At 37.6% G+C, this 19,402-nt stretch overlaps 1 protein-coding gene across 1 annotated transcript in view; it reads left to right on the forward strand.

The window, feature by feature from the left end:
• Window positions 1-19,402, forward strand: part of dock2 (dedicator of cytokinesis 2) — an 87,876-nt gene that overhangs the window by 24,004 nt on the left and 44,470 nt on the right. The window contains exons 23-26 of the mRNA XM_023959129.2: window positions 277-347; window positions 2,122-2,228; window positions 13,114-13,256; window positions 19,193-19,288. Of these exons, the coding sequence (XP_023814897.1) occupies window positions 277-347; window positions 2,122-2,228; window positions 13,114-13,256; window positions 19,193-19,288 (417 nt within the window). The remainder of the gene's footprint in view (window positions 1-276; window positions 348-2,121; window positions 2,229-13,113; window positions 13,257-19,192; window positions 19,289-19,402) is intronic.

Consider the following 19,402-nt stretch of genomic DNA (forward strand, 5'->3'; position numbering starts at 1 on the left):
TCTCTTCTTTTTTCCTATTCTGACTGCATCAGTATTCTGATGCTTAATTTCTTCCTTTCTGTGTCTGTACTTACACCAGGCAAGCACTCACACAGACCAAGTCACAAAAAATTGGAAGCAACCAACTGAAAAATATGAAAAAAGCACTTTTTTCCCACGTGTGGCAAAAACTTGTTTGATAGAAAAGTCACCTTCCACAAGGGTTTATGGCATCAGTTTTAACAGCATTTACTTGTGTGTGTGCGTGTGTGTTTGTGCACACTTGTATGTCATCAGGTTGCAGCTCTGAAGTACCTGCCAACAGTTCTGCACGATGTTGAGAAAGTATTTGATGCCAAACTCCTCAGGTAAGCTTTTTCTTCAAAAAACGAATACATACAGATAAATGCCTTTGGTGTCATTCAGAGAGGAAATTTATGAGCCAAGTTTTCCTTTTACTTTTGTTCAGTGACCCCTGTTGTTTTTTCTCCCACACATTCCACTGCAAGTAAACTTCCCTGTCTATACCCAGGGTAACAATGCCATCTAATTGGCATCAAGACAAGGACAAGCACTTGTACCCACCATGCAGCTCTTATGGGTGCCTCCTGAGAGATATTACAATTCCACCAAAGCCACCAAACAGCCCTTTGACTCTTGACTGCTTTTCGCAGACTTAAAAAGAGCAAAATTGCTTGAAATAGCCCATTTAGCCTCACCTTGACCCAGAATCAAACCTGCAATTTTCTTTTTAGCTCAAGAAATGACACAGTACACACAACCTTTTCTGTTTTTTCACCCTTTCATTTGTCTTTAGGCAGTCTCACAGCCATTTATATCCAGCAGTAACAGTACTTTATCAAAACCGACATTAATCATTGCCCGTATTATGACTTGCTGTGTTCAATTTCAGTTTTGTTCAGCTGTGTTTTATTTCTTAAATTTCTCTTTTCTGTGGCTTATTTCTTTGCCCATGTATGTGTTTGTGGATTATCTGGATCTGTTTAAGTCGCTCTCTTTATTACCTGTCTCACTTGTCTTATGGACACACAAAGAAATACATACATCCGTGTAAGTATAGAGACACTGAGGCACACCCTGAAATGTCAAATCGTATTCTCCTTTTCTGTCTTTGACATTCATTTCCTTTCTCCCTTTTTTCTTGCACAAATATTCACCCCCTTGGTTCAGATAGGTTCACAAACCTATCTGAACCATCTGAACTTGAAAGTAAGGTCCCTACTGTTTTCTTGATAAGAATTGCCCTAAGCGCTCTCCACCAGCTAACCGTGTGAATTACAACCACGGCGCAGGAGATTGATATCAAAGCTGGATCTTCCCCTATAGTTCCTGTGCGCTTCATAAACTTACCTTTAGTCTTAACTGTGATCTCAGCTAAGATTCTTGTCATCTGTGCTTGCATTTTATTGGACCAGTAGCCATAAATTACAGGCTGACATTTTGCGTTTTAATTAGAGGCAGCTCAGATGATTAGAGGGCCTGATGACTCTGCAGTGATCCTCTGTGTCCCAGTGTGTCCCAATGTCAGCCTACTCACATCAAAATTCACACAAGCTGGCTTGTTATGCTGCAGTTTGAGAGCAGAGGGCATCCTTTTCATCATTTAATGACGTTAATGAAAGTGCAAGTGGCCATAATTTAAATAACCGAGAGAAAAATGGAAACGGAGGGCTACTAATTCTGCATGCATTCGGACTGTCTAAGTGAAATCGGGGCTTGGACCCAGCCGGTTTAATTTTCCTTAGATTTAATTTGAGTTTGGGGGAAAAGGCAGACCTGTCTATTCATTAAAGTCTGTGCAGGCTTTAGATTCAGTTTGATTTTGTGCTTCATACAGCGCTTGTATCTGTTTCCATCCTTTTATTTGTCTTGGTGCCATAAAAGATCCGTTTTCAGTCATTTCAGAGCTGGATGCTAGGGTTTTTGATTGGTGCATCAATTATATGGTGTAAATTACCATGGAAATGGCTTATTTAAAATTCAGAAATGGCCTTAAGGGTTTGATGTAATCTTGATGTTTTTCTTTACTGTTTACTGGGCTTATTCTCAAAAAACCAAAACCTAGCTGCTGTTGCTGAAAGTAATGAGCAAATTGTTATTCATCCAACTTTCTCCTTTCAGTCAGCTCCTTCATGACTTTTACTCCTGCATCCCACCGGAGAAACTCCAGAAGCAGAAAGTGGCCTCCATGACAGAGATTGTCAGCAGCCAGCTTTTCCAGAAAAAAGGTTTGTTCTCTCTTTTTCCTCCAGCTACAGGCCAGAGCAGTGAACTGAAAACCAAAAACACGGTTAAGAAGAGCTACAGAGTGTCAACAACAAATCAACATTTTTTATTTATTTTTATTTTTTTTCGTGGAAACAACACAAAATCTTGGGGGACTTTGCAGCTTTGTGACCATTATGGTACACTCCATTCTGTGTGGGTTTTGTTTCCTGAAATGTTCTTGAAGGTCTCGCATGAAGTTTGTTGGTAAAAGTTTAACGTGAATGGTGCACGCATGTATGTAGAAGCTTGTTTTATGTTCATTTCAACTACTTCAGTTGAAACAAGTGTTATCTGAATATTTCCTTGGGATGTTTTATATATCAGGCCTATAAATATGACATGCTAATGTCATAATATGCTACTTTAGAACCATTATTGTTCACCCACACTTAGATTACAATCAGTGCAATGGGGCACGCTTAGATATGGTGTTATTACAATCAGTCCAAGTTGCAATGAATAATGTTCCCCTTTGCCTGACAGTAAAGGTCATTTTAGGTTATTCAAGCAGAGATTAAGCTGCCTTGAAGCTAAAATAACCTTAACCTAAAAGGATTTTTGGTTTTTATCTGTAAGATCTGACCCTGGGGCTTTTCTGGTCCTTGTTTTCCTAACATTTTCCATTTAGGCTGAAATTGTGCGTGAACTTAAGTACACCATTAAGGACTTATTATGAGTTAGTGGTAAATATAGAAAATAGATATAGCTTTAGCTATTTTAATAGCAACTTCTCAGCACCACCCTCACTCCCTGACTCCTGTCTGCAAGGCAGATTCTGTCATGGGCAATAAGGTTTGGATCCTAACAGCAGGAAGATGACAAATGAAAAGAATGTATGTATGTAAAAACAATATGCAAAAGGTTGGAATATGAGTTAAATGCATTTGTTTTCCATAAAAAAAATCAGTGCAGAGAAAACCTAAAAACAACTAAACATCTTTCTTAACCAACAGTACACAGTTGCTCAATCAATCATATAAATGAAACCATGTAAGAAACATGTCAAACAGAAGGCCAAACTCAATTTCAAGCATGTTATAATAAAAAAGGTCAACTACTTAACATGCAAATAAAAAAAAAAAGGTAACCTCAAAACAATCTGGAAGTTTATCCAACTACCTTCAACCTTTTTTATTGTGAGCATTTACTGTAAATCTTGAAATCTCGGCATTTGCGAAATGTTGCTTTAAGCATGAGTTTGAGCGCAGCCTTTAAATTTCTTTTCATTCATTTTGTCAGAACAGTTGCTGCAAGAGAAGTTTATATCTGAGGGTATTAGTCCCAAACACACCTGCGCTATCGATTGCCTCTCAGATTACCCATTCCTCTGGGGCTCAGCTTTCCCTGCCTGTTGTCAGCATGCTCACAGTCGCACTGTGTTTCCAGGAAGGAGTAGTAAAACAACCCCCAGACGCAGACAGAAATCAAAACAAAAGGACAAATCTACAATCAAAACAAACCCCTAAACAAGTAGAAACTCACAAATATTTGTGTTTGAAACTCATATTACCTGCTCAAATAAAAAAGGGAAATGGCTTCTGTTTAAATCTGAAGCAGGAAAATGGTAAAAAAAAAAAAAAGTAAAAGATGGATGTGGTTGATGGAACTGCACAGACGTGCAAAGCCTTGCTGAATTAGGAAATGAGAAAATGTTATAAAAGAAAATACAAGTTCAAAAGTGTTTACCTTGTGAGGCAGATAAACTTGTCTTTCTTGTTAATTTATAACTTTTGAAGATATAAAGTTACCCAAGATTAATTTATCTTTAAATCCCCCCTTGTTTTGCTTAGATTCTCCTGGGCCTCCTTATGCTTGTGTCTTCCTTGTCTTCTTTACTGTGCATGCCTTTTTTCTTTTTTTCCCCAAGTGGACATTGGCTCTTTCCATTTCAATTCATCCTATACCAGTTGAAGGCTGACATTCAGTCTAATTGAGATGCATTTCTGTATTAAGATGCTAATCAGAAGGCTTGTATGATGCGCTGCTATTTCCTCAGGAGGCTGAATATATTCACTGAGCTAAATTACATATTTAAGATGGTTAATGCATCTGGTGTCCTATCAAGATGCTGTAATGCACATTTAATAGCCCTGTCTGCCAGATCACCTGTCTGCCTGCTTTTATTTGCATTGCTTTCTGGTCATTTCTTAACACTTTTTATGCTCAAATCTAAAAGTTTTTATCTAATTTCAAAAGACTTGTGTCCGTCTTGCCAGGTTTGTCGCTTCATGTGCTTGTCTTTCTCACTCATTACTGACTGAATCTTTGGACGATGTTTAGAAGGAATGGGACATTTTGTGACATTCCTCCACCCCCCTACACATGAAAAAACGCCTGCCGGACTTACTCAGCATACGGTCCTGGGATTAAGGTTCTTGGCAAGCACTCTGCCTATGCTGGCACACACGCTCTGCCAGACATGTGCATCCTGTCATATGGGTTAATCTGGTTTTGAGAGTAAATTCAATTTACTAGGCGCGTTCTGGCTTAATTCAGGCAAATTATTATTCCATCAGGCAATCACTGTGACAGATTGAAAGCATGCGCTTTGATAGGGGAAAAGTGAATGCGAACCCTCTCATGTCCTTTAACGTTGTATTTACTTGTAGTAGAAAAGTAAAGAGAATAAAGCTGGTTCAATATTTAAGTGTAAAATTAAATAGAAACCATAAGCTTCAGCAATTACTCTTGCACGAAATCAGAAGCCCCTCCATGATGATTTTGTTTTTTTGAATAATGTAGCAATTACAGTAACCTTATTACTTTTCTGTCACATCTTAATGGAACATATATTTTTCAAATTTATATCACAGCCTTGTGTGTATTTTCCTAATGTAATTACTTAATAGAGGGCCATGCTTGATGAATACGGATGACGGGCGCTGTGTACAATCATTATTGTCAGGCTTTAATCACTGCTGAGTGATCAGAGTTGTGCCTACGCTCATAACCAATCAGCATTAGTGATATGTCACCAGAGGCTGATGGTACTTTTCCACATTTGGCTTCTAAGGGAAAGAAAAAAGCAGATAGAAACTTAAGATAGAAGCAGACAGGATTTTAATGATTTTGATTGAAGTGAGGCAACATCTGTAAAATGTGTTGGTAGCAAAAGGGCCCCAAACGTAAGCAAGTGCAATCATTTATCACAAGGAGCATGCTCTTGTGGTGGTACATTCCCAGCCTGAGCAAATGCTTTAGAATTTCAAATCCGTCAGCTTTTACTGCAGAAGGCTACTCAGTGTGTGGGTACACGTGTTTGTGTGTGTAAAATTGGGCTGTTTTGGTCAAATGAGCTCCCATGTTACCTGTGCTGTGTCTGAAGTTGTAAAAACATATTAAGAGGTAGACATGGGAGCATTTCTGTCCCCTAAGGCTGTCTCTCAGTGCTGCTCACTGCTCTGCTCTATTTTCCTGCTTATTATTTCCCACATCTTTGTTTGTTGGATCTCTATTTTCCCCTTTTTCTCTTATTTTATTTTGCTCCAGACCACATTGCAGTGCCCTTTGTTATGCCACAGTAGAGTTTACACCACGCTTTATTGAAATCACAAAGGGAAAGTCTCTGACAGCCAAAGAGAAGTAGGAAAAGAGCATTCACACATTTCTGCTGTTGTATTAACGAAAAAGAGAAATAGCTGTTGGGAGTCATTTCTAAACTCTGCTGCTCAAACTGACCTTAAATAGCTGCAGTTACTGCTAAGCTTCTGTCCAATGATTTTCTTGAAGGTTAATGAAAGGGAAAAAGGTAGAGACTTCCATCAAATCTCTGTAGAGGCTTGCAGCTTTGCGTTTGGACAAAACGAGCGATGGATGCGAGTCATGGGCTAAAGTGAAAGCAGTTAAATCATTTTGGAAACTGCCTCAGTCTCACACTCCTCCTCTATCTAATTTATATTCTGATGCCTGTACCTGTGAGGGGATCTCTGCAGAACAGGATGGCAGAGGCACAGAGTGGATGAACACTCTTACCCAAAATTAATTTGGCACACTTTTGAGGGGTGTGCCACGGTTAAACAGAAATGGGAGCATCTTGCTTGTGTTATCTGCTGTTGGTCAGCTGTATAAACAAAAGCAAATTGACAGCTACAAAAAATTAAACTATGTGGGTTGCCTTAAAGCAGAATGATCAAAGTTGGAAGTTTTATTAAATGGGCTAGAGACACCATGATTAGGTAATGTGAACAGAGACTTTTTGGCCTTGTTATTTCTCAGAAAGCTGGATCTAAAAACAGAGACCAGATACAGGCTTTAATGGAGCAGGGAGCCTCGAGATGTATTACCTCCCAGTTACAGGACACTGGGAATAAGTCTGCTCATCAGTCAAAGAAGTGAGTTGGTGGACAGCAAGGCATGCATTTACCATTAATCCGCTTTGGTTAAATTGGTCTAAATGTTGTTGAAAACAATGCTACCTGCAAAGTAATTGGTTGGCCTTTTTAATAGTTGGAAAGAAGATGGATCTAAGGAGGGGGGAGGCAGAGATGAGGGATGCCAATTAGACGATGACTCATCCTTGGAGACTAAGATGTTATTAAAGGCAAGTAAAGAACAGGAAATGTACTGTTCAAAACTCAGAAAGAATAGAAATAAAATGCTTCCTACTGCCATAGGATTAGTTGAAGAGCGGGACTAAAAGTTAGTGCTTTGTTCTTTTTTTGTTGCCTTTATTTGTGTAAAAAACATGCAAATCATTTCTGCCATTAAAGATATAAATTAAAAAAAAAAACAAACGTGATTAAACCCTGTAACATTTGTCGTTTATTTTTGTTTATGTGCTCATAAATGGTAATTTAAAAAAAAAACATACAGAAGATACAGTAAAAGCAATGAGCCTATAAAAGTTGCATTTGTCAGATTTTTCAAATTGATTGTCAAAATTCCATCAGCCAAAAATTCTGGTCTACGTGGGAGTCAGTTATTTTGTTGGGAACTGTGTACGTATGTGTAAATTTCAAATTTCCTATTACTTTAGGACCCATGTCTGCCACATTGTGCCACTGAGGGTTGTGGCATTCACTTTATTTGATGTGGGAATTAAATAATGATTGCTGCTGTTCTCTGTACTCAACAGACGTTGGTTGCCTTGGTTACATAAACATTCTAGCATTTCATATCCCGCTTTTTTCCCAACATGGGCAGATGCAAATCCACAAAATAGTTTGGATGAAAGTGAATACATACTGGGAAGTGTTGGCCTTTCGGGAAGAAATACATGTGTTAATCCGATATCTCATTCTCAGATAACGCCCATTATGGGATTGAAGGCATCCGATTATCCTATCTAAACGTTACATGAAAAGTCCGATTCCCTAAAAAATCCGATAATGATCGGATTATTGGGGTGCATGGATACCGGCTCAGTGAAGGAAGCTTACATGTGACAGTTTGATTTTACTGTTTGCTATCATGTTGTCTGGTTTTATCAAAATTTCAAACAAATATGGTCTAAAGCAGTTAAATTATGCCTACTAAATTTGTGTGGACAAAAGAGAATAGTTCATATAGACTAATTTAAATTGGAGTTAAATGTGGGGTAGGTGAAACAAGACAGAAAACATATAGTAAATAGAGAGAACATAGATGACAGTAAACATCTATCATGAAATGGGAAAGACATTTAGTCACTAAATAAGTGGATAGGTGGCATCGACCCAACTTCCTTTCAACTCAGAAGATTTAGTTTGGCATCTGAACCTCCTCATTTTCATCTTTTAGATCATTCAATCTTTTCGACAGCAGAAGGCGACAACCAGGAGAGGAAGAAGATAGGGAAACTCTGATTTACATACCTCTTAGAAATCAAGATTGCATCTCATAATCATCCTCTGTAGTTTATTGTGTTTGGTTGTCAAATAAAAAAAGAGAATGGACCGGAGAAGGGATGAGCTAGCTGCTGAGCCATCAAAGTTCCTCCCCATGTGGTGCCATGCCATTGCTGGCTGCATTCACTCTCTTAGCAGCCCAAACACATACCCATATTTTCACGCAGAGCACTGGAAGATTTAGATAACATCAAAGCACAAAATTAGACACAATGAGGGAAATTCAACCATGAGCACACAGAAATAATAATTATCCCCAGCTGGGATTAAAAGAAAAGATATATGTAGATGGACTTTTGAGAAAAAAAAACATTTTGATTTGAATGTAGATGAGGCTCTTGTATAATGTGCTCTGGATTGCACGTTTTGGTCATTTTTATGCAATATGTGTGCGCACATCAGTGGATCTGTTCAGGCACATATTTTAGTGAGAGCTAGAAAAGGTTAAAATAATTCCAGTGTCGGGTGTGAGGGCTTGATTTCCATTTGTCTGTCAGTGCCTTTTGGCTAAGCTGTCTTCCACAGCAGGACTAAATTGATTCATTGCACTGTTGCACCACAGCCAATACCACATAACGTGCAACTAAATCAAGCAGGCAAGTAGAACATAGAAATGCAGGGGCAGTAAAACCATTAGTAAATTAACTGTTTCGGTCAAAGATGGGCTTTTCTTCCACATTATTTATATTTAATGTCCAATTTTTTGAGATTGGAAAAAAAACAGTTTTTGCAGCATTCTACTCAGTCTCTCCACCCCTTAACTTTTCCCTACCACTCCCCATTTTCCCTCCTCCGTTGAGCCTTTAAGCCAGCATCTCTTTTAGCCTGCTTTTTTTTAGGTGTTTGCCAGCAGGCTTCTGTTAAAAGGGTTTAACTTTATAAGATTAGGGGTTAAACTCTTCCAATCCAAACGAAGGATGCACAGCAGCCCGAAAGGCAACTTTGTCCGTTAGAGTCAAGCTGAAGCAGATGTAAACCAATGCCATATGCTTTAGTGCTTAAAAAAAATCTGCAGCCACTGATGTAGTGTCAGCTCTTAAAGAAGTAACCTTCAAAATATATACCAATATTATTTATCTTAGGCTTTCTCTGCTCTAAATACAGTTAGAAGAAGATACTTATAGACTGTTTGATGTCCTTCTGAGAATTAAAAAATTCTCTTTGTTCAATATTAATCCCAAACTGATTTATTGATACTGAATTCCTGACTGCGGGGTCCACACTATCTGCTTCAGCGGTCTTTGTTCTCCTTGTCTTAGTGAAGTTCCTTAAAACTACAGCTTTACTTGTAAAGCTGTTATCAAGCTGTGGAATTCATTTGGGGGAGATCTGACAGCCTTTTGATGGAGAAGAAGGTCTTAAAAACAATCCTCTGCACGTGATTTCACACAGAAATGGTTATTTAGGCCAGGTAATGCTGACACAGCAGTACAAGATGGCAATCTACGTTTGATCTGACAGAAGATGCAAACGCAGCAGTTGCATGGAGAAGGCAATGCTGATTGACAGAATGCAGACAAGTAGAACAGAGACAGTGTGTGAACAGGTAATTATTTCCATTCTGCTCTGAAATGGGCCAATGTCTCAGTTTGGAGGAAGATACTGGATGGTTTGTGTCACCGTTTAAACTTTAATGACCTCCGTTGGGACTCTGTAATTGTAGTAACAGTAATAACACTGTCATTGGACAGCACTCAAGATGTCTGGCAAACAGCAGAAGCCCTTGACTAGACTGGAGATGCTGTAATGATGTTATGTTTCGGCACATTTTGAGTTAAAGCATCTATCCTTATTTATATTATATTGTGAATTCTTATACTTAAAGACCCTCCTAAATGAAAAAGGTGTTTTTGGTGTTTTTAAGATGTTCTTGTAACAATTTTTTCATGATGGAAGGTATATATAAGGACATTTTCAGATCATTTTTTTATTCAAATCAGGATGAATCGGGAGCAGATGAAAAAAAATGTTGTTTTAAAAATCTTGTAGTTGCGTCCAAACTACAATCGGCAGGCTACAGGTCTTATAAACGACAGTTGTTTTGTTTTGGCCAAAAGTTGGCACAATCATAAATAAAAGACCACTGGGAATGTTTTTAAAATATATCAAAAGATAATTGCTAAAGAGAAAAAGGACAGGAAAATTAGGAGTGAAAGTATTTGTGAAAAGTCTGACAAAGATGAAATAGTTTAAATATATTAGGTTTTTAAAGGATGGGGAAACAGTGAAATATGAGTATAATCAGAGCAGAGAAATAAAGTTACTGTGGATTCTGGAAGGACCCACTGTTTATTTTAGGACATAAACATCTTTCTCCTCAAGTATTTGAACAATCTGTTTGTCACTGTAATATCTTTTTAATTGTGTCCATTTTACAACTTTAGTGAGATGCAAATGGAAGATGAGCCAGAAACTGGTCTTCAAGTACAAATTTCCTCCTCCAGAATGTCCTTAATATGGGTGCTGCACTCTGTTGCTCCTGAAAATGGCCATGCTTATGACAGCAAACTTATTAAGACTCCTGACAATCTAGATTTGAACGGCCCTGATGCTTCCAGGTTAATGGTGGTAATAACAAGCAACTGCAAAAGTAAGCACTTGGTTGAGCATCTCGTGCTAAGGTTTGCCGAGAATTGTTAAGGCGCTGCAGAGATAGACCTCTGGAGGATCGTAGGTTCGGTTCCCACAATGCCTGCCCAAGTATCCTTGGACAAAACACTGAACCCCACATAGCTTCTGGTGGTTTTAGATTGGCACCAGGGTTCGGCAGTGTGTTAATGTGTGTGTCCATGAAAGCGCTTTGTATTTTGAAGCAAGGTAAAAAAAGAAAAAAGAAATGCTTCATAAAATACACCATTTACAATTTATATGGTCCTATTTATAAGTTTTTAATTTGGTTTGCTAGAAAAAATGGCTGAATATTACAGTAAAAATACATACTTTGATAAAACCATCAAAGTGAATTAAAAAAAAAAAAACTAATTTGATTTATTTTAGATAAGATGACAGTGTTAACCAAATCAAAGGTAGGACTCTGCACAGTTTTTGTAATATCAATGCTTTGGCTTTTAGTCAGCAGTTGGTTGTCCATTACTGCTACTCAGGCTGATTAAACTGTTTTCTTTTACAGTGTCATCGGATACTGTAGAAAGTCTGCCAAAGTTGATCAGATTTTTGGCCTGTGAAATTAAGGTCATAATTTAAAATTAGCCCTTTTCTCTCACAGTGCTGCAGCAAGACCTTATCTGAAGGAGTTAAAAATAGAAACAGGTTTAATTTTCCATTGTCTTTTTTTTCATTGTTAATGCCCAGCATGACTCAGCAGAGTAGAAGCATGAAGCGTGTCACATCAGAGGTTGCACATCTTGCCATTTCCCTTCTGCTTCTTTGAACATGTTGCAATAAAAAATAGCAACCAGGTGTGCTTGTTAGATCAATAAAGCAATAAATAAATTGTGCCCTGAGCTGATTCTTACCAGGGAACTAAGAACATGGGTCCGACGTTCAATGGTTCTTTCTGCCCAGAGGCCAAATGCATTGTTTCTTAAAACAATTCTGCTGTGAATGCAATGCATTGTCTTCTTTTTCTGGAAGGGCAAAAGATTAAGACTTTCTGTTTTGATAGATCAAACTGATTTAATAGAGTTTCTACATAAATACTCTGCTTGTAGCAGTGTCATCAACCTGAATGTAAACAACACAAAGAAGGGGACTTTGGAACTGTGTCGGGAGGAGTTTTTTTTTTATGGCAATGACATGCATTTGTGTGTCATTTCTTCTGGTATTTTTCAATGTCTTATTTAAGCTCCTTCCATGTTTCTTTGAGGGCATCCGTTGACTCCTGCCTTCTCCAGACTGTCAGTTTCCTTTTCTTCTCTTTGTGTGTTGCAGCAAAAGTTGTGCTGAGAGTCCACACAGCGGGGATACAGACTTGGTTCAGTTAATAATGGACATAACGAGTGTCAGCCCAAATGAGCTTTTAATGGGCTCTGTTTACCTGAGGCTACAAAGACAAGGATGGAGTGGATGATGTGGAAGAGCAGGAAGGATGAAGACAGAAGAAAATAAGGAAGACTGAGGTTACAAAGAGAATAAGAATAATCAACTCAACCATTGAACACATTGGGGTTTTAACCTATAGGAACCCAGACCCATTTTTTCTTAAAAATAAAATTGTGTATTACCACAAACCCAGTTTACCACAGAATCCATTTCTGACATTTTTCTATTACATCATGGATTCTTTTACTGAAATGTTTCTTACTTTCAGGCTGTTTATTTTCGATTTATTGTGGCTTCTCAAATTTTTGAAAATTAAATGTGAAATTTATAAAGGTCTGAAATCTTAATAATTATATTACCCATCCATCCATCCATCCATCCATCCACCCATCCACCAGTCTGTACGCCAGTCTGTTGCAGGGCTAGAATGGTGTTATTATAGTAGCATTTTTTTCTTTTTTGCCTTTTTTGTTGCATGTCTGAAATCTATCATGAATGTTATAACAATGTCATTAAATGAAGCAAGCTCCAACACAGTGATTAGTTTGGGTACATTTTTCAGACAAAGATGATATTTACTTACTGCTGGGAAGTCTTGCCAAGGTTAAAAAAGCATTTTACCTCAGCTTCATTGTAGCATTTATCCAATGTGCATCCTGTGACTCTGATCTTTTTGTGCTTTTGGTTATCTCTCTTCTTCAACACCTGCCAGTTGGTTTATCATGTGTTTTAGCATTCTCCTCTGGACAGAGAAATAAAGAAACCACTAATTATTGTTTTGACAATTTTTCTAAAAAAACTGTTACTACTTTGGGTTAACGTCATTATTGCATAGACAGAGACATTTTAAAGTTCATATTTTGATATCAATAATAAAATATTCATGGTTCGGTTTTATGTTATGGTTGTATTCAGCAAAGCAAAAATTCTGCATTTCAATGTTTTTCCTCCTTAATTGTACCAGTTTTTATACTGTCCCGGGTTCAGTTTTTGAGCAGCTGTGCTTTTCTTTGTACAGAGTGCCGAGATGTGCTGCTACCCATGATGCTTCGGGAGTTAGGCAAGGCTCTGGCCAGCATGGCGGATGGGCCCCATGATGAGAGGAGAAATAGTTTGGAGCTGCTTAACAACATTCTGGAGGTCCTCAGCAGAAACAACGTGGTAAGATGAACAGGGACCCTAGAGTAGGAAATGACGCGAGTGCACTGCAGATGCACACTAACAGGATTGTTATCTGCCCTCTCGACACATTTGTGGATAAAGAAGTATTGATTCATCAAGTGTAGTGTTAAATCTGTACAGCTTTTTCCATGTCAGTGCCAATAGCCCAAGGTCCTTGCATTCTTTCTTACCTTTTATCTTTCTGTGTAATTTTTGCACTAAATAGTTATTTGCAAACATCTGGGTGCTCTTAAGTCTCTTAACTCTTGAAATACATGTAATTTGCATTTATAATCTTCTGGTAAGCCAGTGATAAAATGTCAAAGGCAAAATAATTGGAGCCATTAGTCACTTGAGATGCTCACAAAAAACTCGTCACCCTAATTCACACCGAAGCAGCAGCATCATGTCACACATGGGTTACATTTTTTTTGTTTGTTTCAACAATCTGACTATTCACGCCATCCTTCTTGCCATGACGCAGCATTCATATTATGTTGGAGTTTTGTTTTTCCCATGTCTTTGGGTTTAAACCAAAGCCAACAAAACATAGGAAACGGTTTCCTGAATAAACAGGGTACAAGCTGACTTAAGAACTTTGGTGAGTGTTGCACCATGGACAATGAGAAGTTTTAAACTCTTAAGATATAGAAATTTAATGCTGCAACCCCCATGATGTTTTCAATGAGAATTTGACTAAATCTCCTTTACAAGCAGCAACAAGAAGGTTGTTTGTGTAAGCTCCTGCATTTAGAAAATAAGTCAAAAGAAAAAAGATAGTTACCGTAGCAGTACACTGTGATCCATTCACCCAGTGAAATGAATTTTAATGCAACTTCTCAAAAAAAAGGTTCTAACTGACAGTTTTTTTTAGCCTTCAACAGCCTTCATCTTTGGCATTTTTGTCCACAAATGATATAGACATCAATTTTTTTTGTTTTTGTTATCGATTACAGGAGAATGAATGCCTGTAAAATGTTTTTTTCTACAGTGTCCAACCAATGATAAGATTTTTAACCCCTTGACGGCTGCATTTATTTCCACGTTTAAAAAAAACAATAAAACACTGAATATGTTTTTTTGGGTTATAGGTAGATGCTAAATTAAGATAATTCTGGAGCCGATGTGGTTCGATTAATATTTGCATTATTAGATGCTAAGGGATTAAGCACCAAAACAAGTTTATTCCTTTAACTTTAATCTGTTAGCATTATTTATAAATACTAATCATTTGTAACATTAGTAATAAGTAAAACAAACAAATAAATGGAACACACATAAGTTATGAAAAACATAAATAATATATCACCGTCTATCATAGGAGTCTAAATCCTTATGTAACTTTTGAGGTCATAGCAAAGGACCTGTATACATTTCTATAAGAAAGTAAATTGCAGACTTTATGACAGATATGCTGAGTGAGAACATCCACATATGGCTCAACATCTGACAGTTGAGATGTGGGGCTTTAAACAAACACACACCAGCCTGCCGCCTCTCACCATGGAGTGGAAGAGAGTCCAACCTCATTTAAAGATCTGGGCTTCAGAGTCTAAACTGTGCTTGGAGGAAAAAGTCTGATTATCTGTAGACGGTTCTGCTCAGACTTCGGCACAAGCTTAATAACATCCCTCTCAGTGAGATGATAGTCCATGTCCTTATGGTTAGATTCCATTTCCATGAATTGGTCCAGAAACCTAATAAGCAAGGCATTGTTTACACACACATTCCAACTTTTACACCAACAGCATCCAGCTCACAGCTTCTTAATTGCCTTTGCAAGTTGTTGACACTCTGTATTCTCTCCGGTGAAGGATTCTGGTTTTTGTGCTCTGTTTATGCAAATCTGATAATGAAGAATGAACCGTGGCTCTAAGACACGAGAGTGCACTCAAAAGCAATGCAGAGCAAAAAGGATGAGGTGAAATTTGCAGTCGCTGAAACACATACATTATAGCTGATGGAGAAAGAGAATGACAAGTAAAAGACGGACGCAATGCATAGCAAAAACAAAATTAGTGATGCGAAACCTGAGAGAGCTTAACAGTCTGCTGTACGACAGCGAAGAGGCCTCAGACATATAAGTAATTTATTCTTTACAGAAATCAACATTTAGGCTTGCATAGATATAGCTAGTAGAAATAATAGGCAAGCTATGCTGAACTCATTTTAAAGTCCCAGCGAGGTAATTTAGTAAAAACAAGAATGAAAAAGAAGCACACATACAGCAACAAAAGCTTTTTGCAGGTTAGAATGTGTTGAACTAAAACAGGAAAGAAAAGTGGGAAGAAGTGCAAATAAAAGAAGTGTGGCAGAAGACAGAAATCCACACATTTTCCCATTCCCTTCTCCTTTTTGCACCTTTTTTTTGCTCTTTTCATTCCCTTGTTCTTGTAATTTTTCATCTAATTTTGTTTACAAGGCAAAGGAGAAATAAACGCAGATTAAATTAATTGTAAATAGTAAATCAAAAGAGAAAGGTGCTTTTAAGCAGATCATTTTTTTATGTTTTAGTTGAATGAATATTGTACTTGCTTTGTTTTATCCTTTTGAAAATACAGTTTTAAGTCTTTTTTGGTTACAGCAGTATCTTAACTGTACAGCACTGTCTCAGGACAGTAAGGTAGTTTGAAAAGAACTCTTATCTCAACTGCAAAATGAACAGGAGCTGGCTGGCAGGTCTAATGAGAACACTGCTTCAAACTGGACAGGTTCTCTAGTTGCCCTTAAATAATGAGTAAAATAAACCACTGAAAGCTTCATATGAAGCTCATACAAAATAATAAAAAACTAAACTCACAAAATATTATCAAACACTATCTTCCAGTTTATTCCTTTACATAAAACGTTTGTACCAACTCTCACAAATAAAAGGAATCAATGAATCAACCACACCACAGCCAGAGCTTGTTTACTGTTAGCAGATGATAAAATAAAATAAAAGTATAATGTTTCTAAAGAGCAGTATATTTGTCATGCAGCAGATGGCCATATTCAGGAATGGAGTAATGGTCCTAAGCCTCTGCTTATCCAGTCAGTTGAAACCAGCTCCAATGACCTTAAACAAAACCCACAGCCAGGATTTGTTTGCATGACACTAAATGAAGTTTTAGATGAATTGAACATTTGTTTAACTAGACAAAACATTGAGAACTCCAAATCAAATTAACATGACTCCTCATAAATAAAATTAATAATCACACTTTTGTTCTTTGCAAATAATTTTTGTAATGAAGATATCCTACATGGATGGAGTTCTGAACAAAGTAAGAGTACAAAAATAAAGTTTAAGCCGAGAGAATCATCAGTCTCTTCCTTGATATGTTGATCAGAGAACTGCTTTTCACAACTCCAAAATACCTACAGCGATCCAGAGAAAATTCACAGCCGCCTTATTTAGTTTCAACAGCTGTGCCTCAGCCTATGTGTGAGACACTCAGAGGTAGGAGCTGTACGCTTGATAGCACACACAAACACCCACTCACTTGTTTGTGTTGCCCGTGCCCCTGGGTAGTGAGTGAGGGCTTTTTAATATGGTTTAATCATATCTGCATGATTTCCATCAGGTCCATCAAATCATCTGTCCTCAAGCCAGTACCCACTCATCTGTAAAGATACAAAAAAGGAAAGCACAGTGTATTTGAAACGGTTTATAAATCGGGACATTTTTTTCTCCTCACTGTCTGGTCATCTATTATGACTGTTAATGTAAACTTGCCCAGTTATAAACTTGTTTGAGACTTAAATAAAAATAATCTAAACTGTTAGCAATCGAATCCATGCCAGTTCCACTGTCAGTCCCCTGAAAGCTGCTAGATCCTAAAAGTACAATGAGCCATGGTTTATTTTACCCTCAAATTCAATTCCAGATGCATATCTGGGTCAGGTTATTACAATAAAGAGGGGATGTGGTGTACTGCATTTGTGGTAAGGTATATTTGGATATGCAGATGCTTCGCTAATAAGTTAAAACCCCCAGGGAAGTCACCTTTTGTTGCCCTGGATTTATTGTGTTCATGTCTGCCTGCCCTGCCTGAATGTGTGTGTACACAAACCTTTGAGAGAGGTTTTACCTGGTAATTCTCTTCCAAAAATGTGTTTATGTTAAATCTGTCACTGTTCAATATCAAATAGGTTGCAGATCAAAACAAGCTTTTAGTATCCACATCTGCCTTGTGTTTGACAGAATGCTTTTGACTTAAATTTTAAAGAAAGTGTGGTGACCATTATTTACAATAGTTTGTGTATGTATTTTGTTTTAATTAATCAAAGTGATTTTGTGCTAGTGTGAAAATCCGTTCAAAATTCCATTATGTGGGCCTGCTAAATTCTTTTTGGGGTCACAGGGTTCCTAGCACCAAAACTACTGTTGCGTGAAGGCACACATATTCACACTTAGGAACATTTTGGAACCACCAATCACACTACAAAGCAACTTAATGGGGGAAAGTCCGAGTTCCCGGAGATAACCAACACATCCACTGGGAGAACATGCAAACTCCACACAGAAAGGTCCCAGCTGGGATTCACACCATGGTCTTGTTGCTCTGAGGCAATGGTGCTGACCACTACACCACTAAGTATTCAATGGGTATTACTTTTACCCACTTTTAGGCTTGATAGGTGTTTGTTTTATTCTTCTCAGACTACAGTCACCTGGCTGGCATGAATGTTGGTGTAACTTAAGCAAAAAGAAAGAAACTTAGCACGTTTTCAATTGATAAAATAAAAAAGTAAAGAAAAGGAATTTGCACTCTTATCTTTTCTGTTACACTTTAAGTTACACTTTGATGACTTTTTCTTGCTCTCACATTCTGCAAAAAAAAAAACATATACAATGGTGTTGGGATTATTTTTTTCACCTCCATAAACATTATTTTGCAAAGAAAAAACTTAGTTTATGAAACAGTTTTTCTCTATGAGTATACTTTCACTTTTATCCAATTAGGATAGCAAGGCTCATCAACAATTGTGAGGCTTTCTTTTTGCCTCCCAAGTCAGATCTTTGTTACAAAGCTATTTGCAAGAGGTTGACTCAGATAAATGTGTCCAGACATCACAAGCTGTCTCAAAACGGTTGCTGTGGTAATGACGTAGCTGTAAATGGAAAGCTTTGCTGTTAATGCAGCTCAATAGCTGACAAACACACTTCATTTTTTGGCATCTCAGCACGTTTCTCCATATTGTCACTCTAACATTTGCCTCAAATCAGCTCACACTTTCTCGGGACTCTCATGGCAACATGCCAAAGACATTTTTGAACAGTGAGAGGAGTTAAATCGGTTTGACTCTGATTAAAATAATGCATTAACAATGTTCTGTTTTTTTATTTATTTATTTTTTCTACCCAAATCAATTTGCAATGATTTGGATTGTCAAAGGGGAAAAAAAAGATCTCATGCCTTTATGCTTCTTTCTGAATGGAAGGAAAAAAAGGAAATATAAACTCTGTCTGAAACTGGCCTCAAAGAGAATTGAGATGTAAGGGAAGGAAAGCAGGTCTGTGCAGAAAATCCATGCATGTCTCAAGCCTTTTTGTGTTTCACGTGTCCACACTAAAGGGAATTTTCTGTTTTAAGGCTCATTTTCGAGGAGTGAAATGACTTGGAGCGTCACATGTGGATTTTCTTTCATTTTTCATTTGATCCATTTTTTCTCCAAAGGTCTGAGTCAAACTGTGGTCTGTGCAAACTTAGTTGATTCATCACTGAAGGTTCATAGGAGGATAACACAAATAGAACCTGACAAGTCTGACCTTTTCAGTCAAAAAGTTTGGCTGTTTCTTAAAACAGAAACTGTTGGACTGAATATACACAGAGAAAATCTACATTGTTCCGGGTTTCTGTGTAATTACATTGCAAAAATGTAATTGCTTGTTGCTCATCTGTTGACATTTTTCCCTCTTTTTCTGCTTTTTTCTATATCTTTTTTTTCAGGGTGAAACATTCCAACACATTCAGGACATTGTGGTGTCTTTGCTGAGGATCATAAACCGGACAGTTATCACGATGGGTCGAGAGCATGCGCTGATTGTGAGTGTTTTTTTTCACGTACTTCCTAACCCTGTCTTCTAAAACAAATGCTTACAACCCAGAAAATAATGTTTTGTTTGCCATTAGAAGAAATGTAGACTGTTTGCTTCTCAT

Source organism: Oryzias latipes, chromosome 10 (genome assembly GCF_053564925.1).
Source record: "Oryzias latipes strain Hd-rR chromosome 10, Olatipes_Hd-rR_3.1".
Classification (NCBI taxonomy): Eukaryota; Metazoa; Chordata; class Actinopteri; order Beloniformes; family Adrianichthyidae; genus Oryzias; species Oryzias latipes.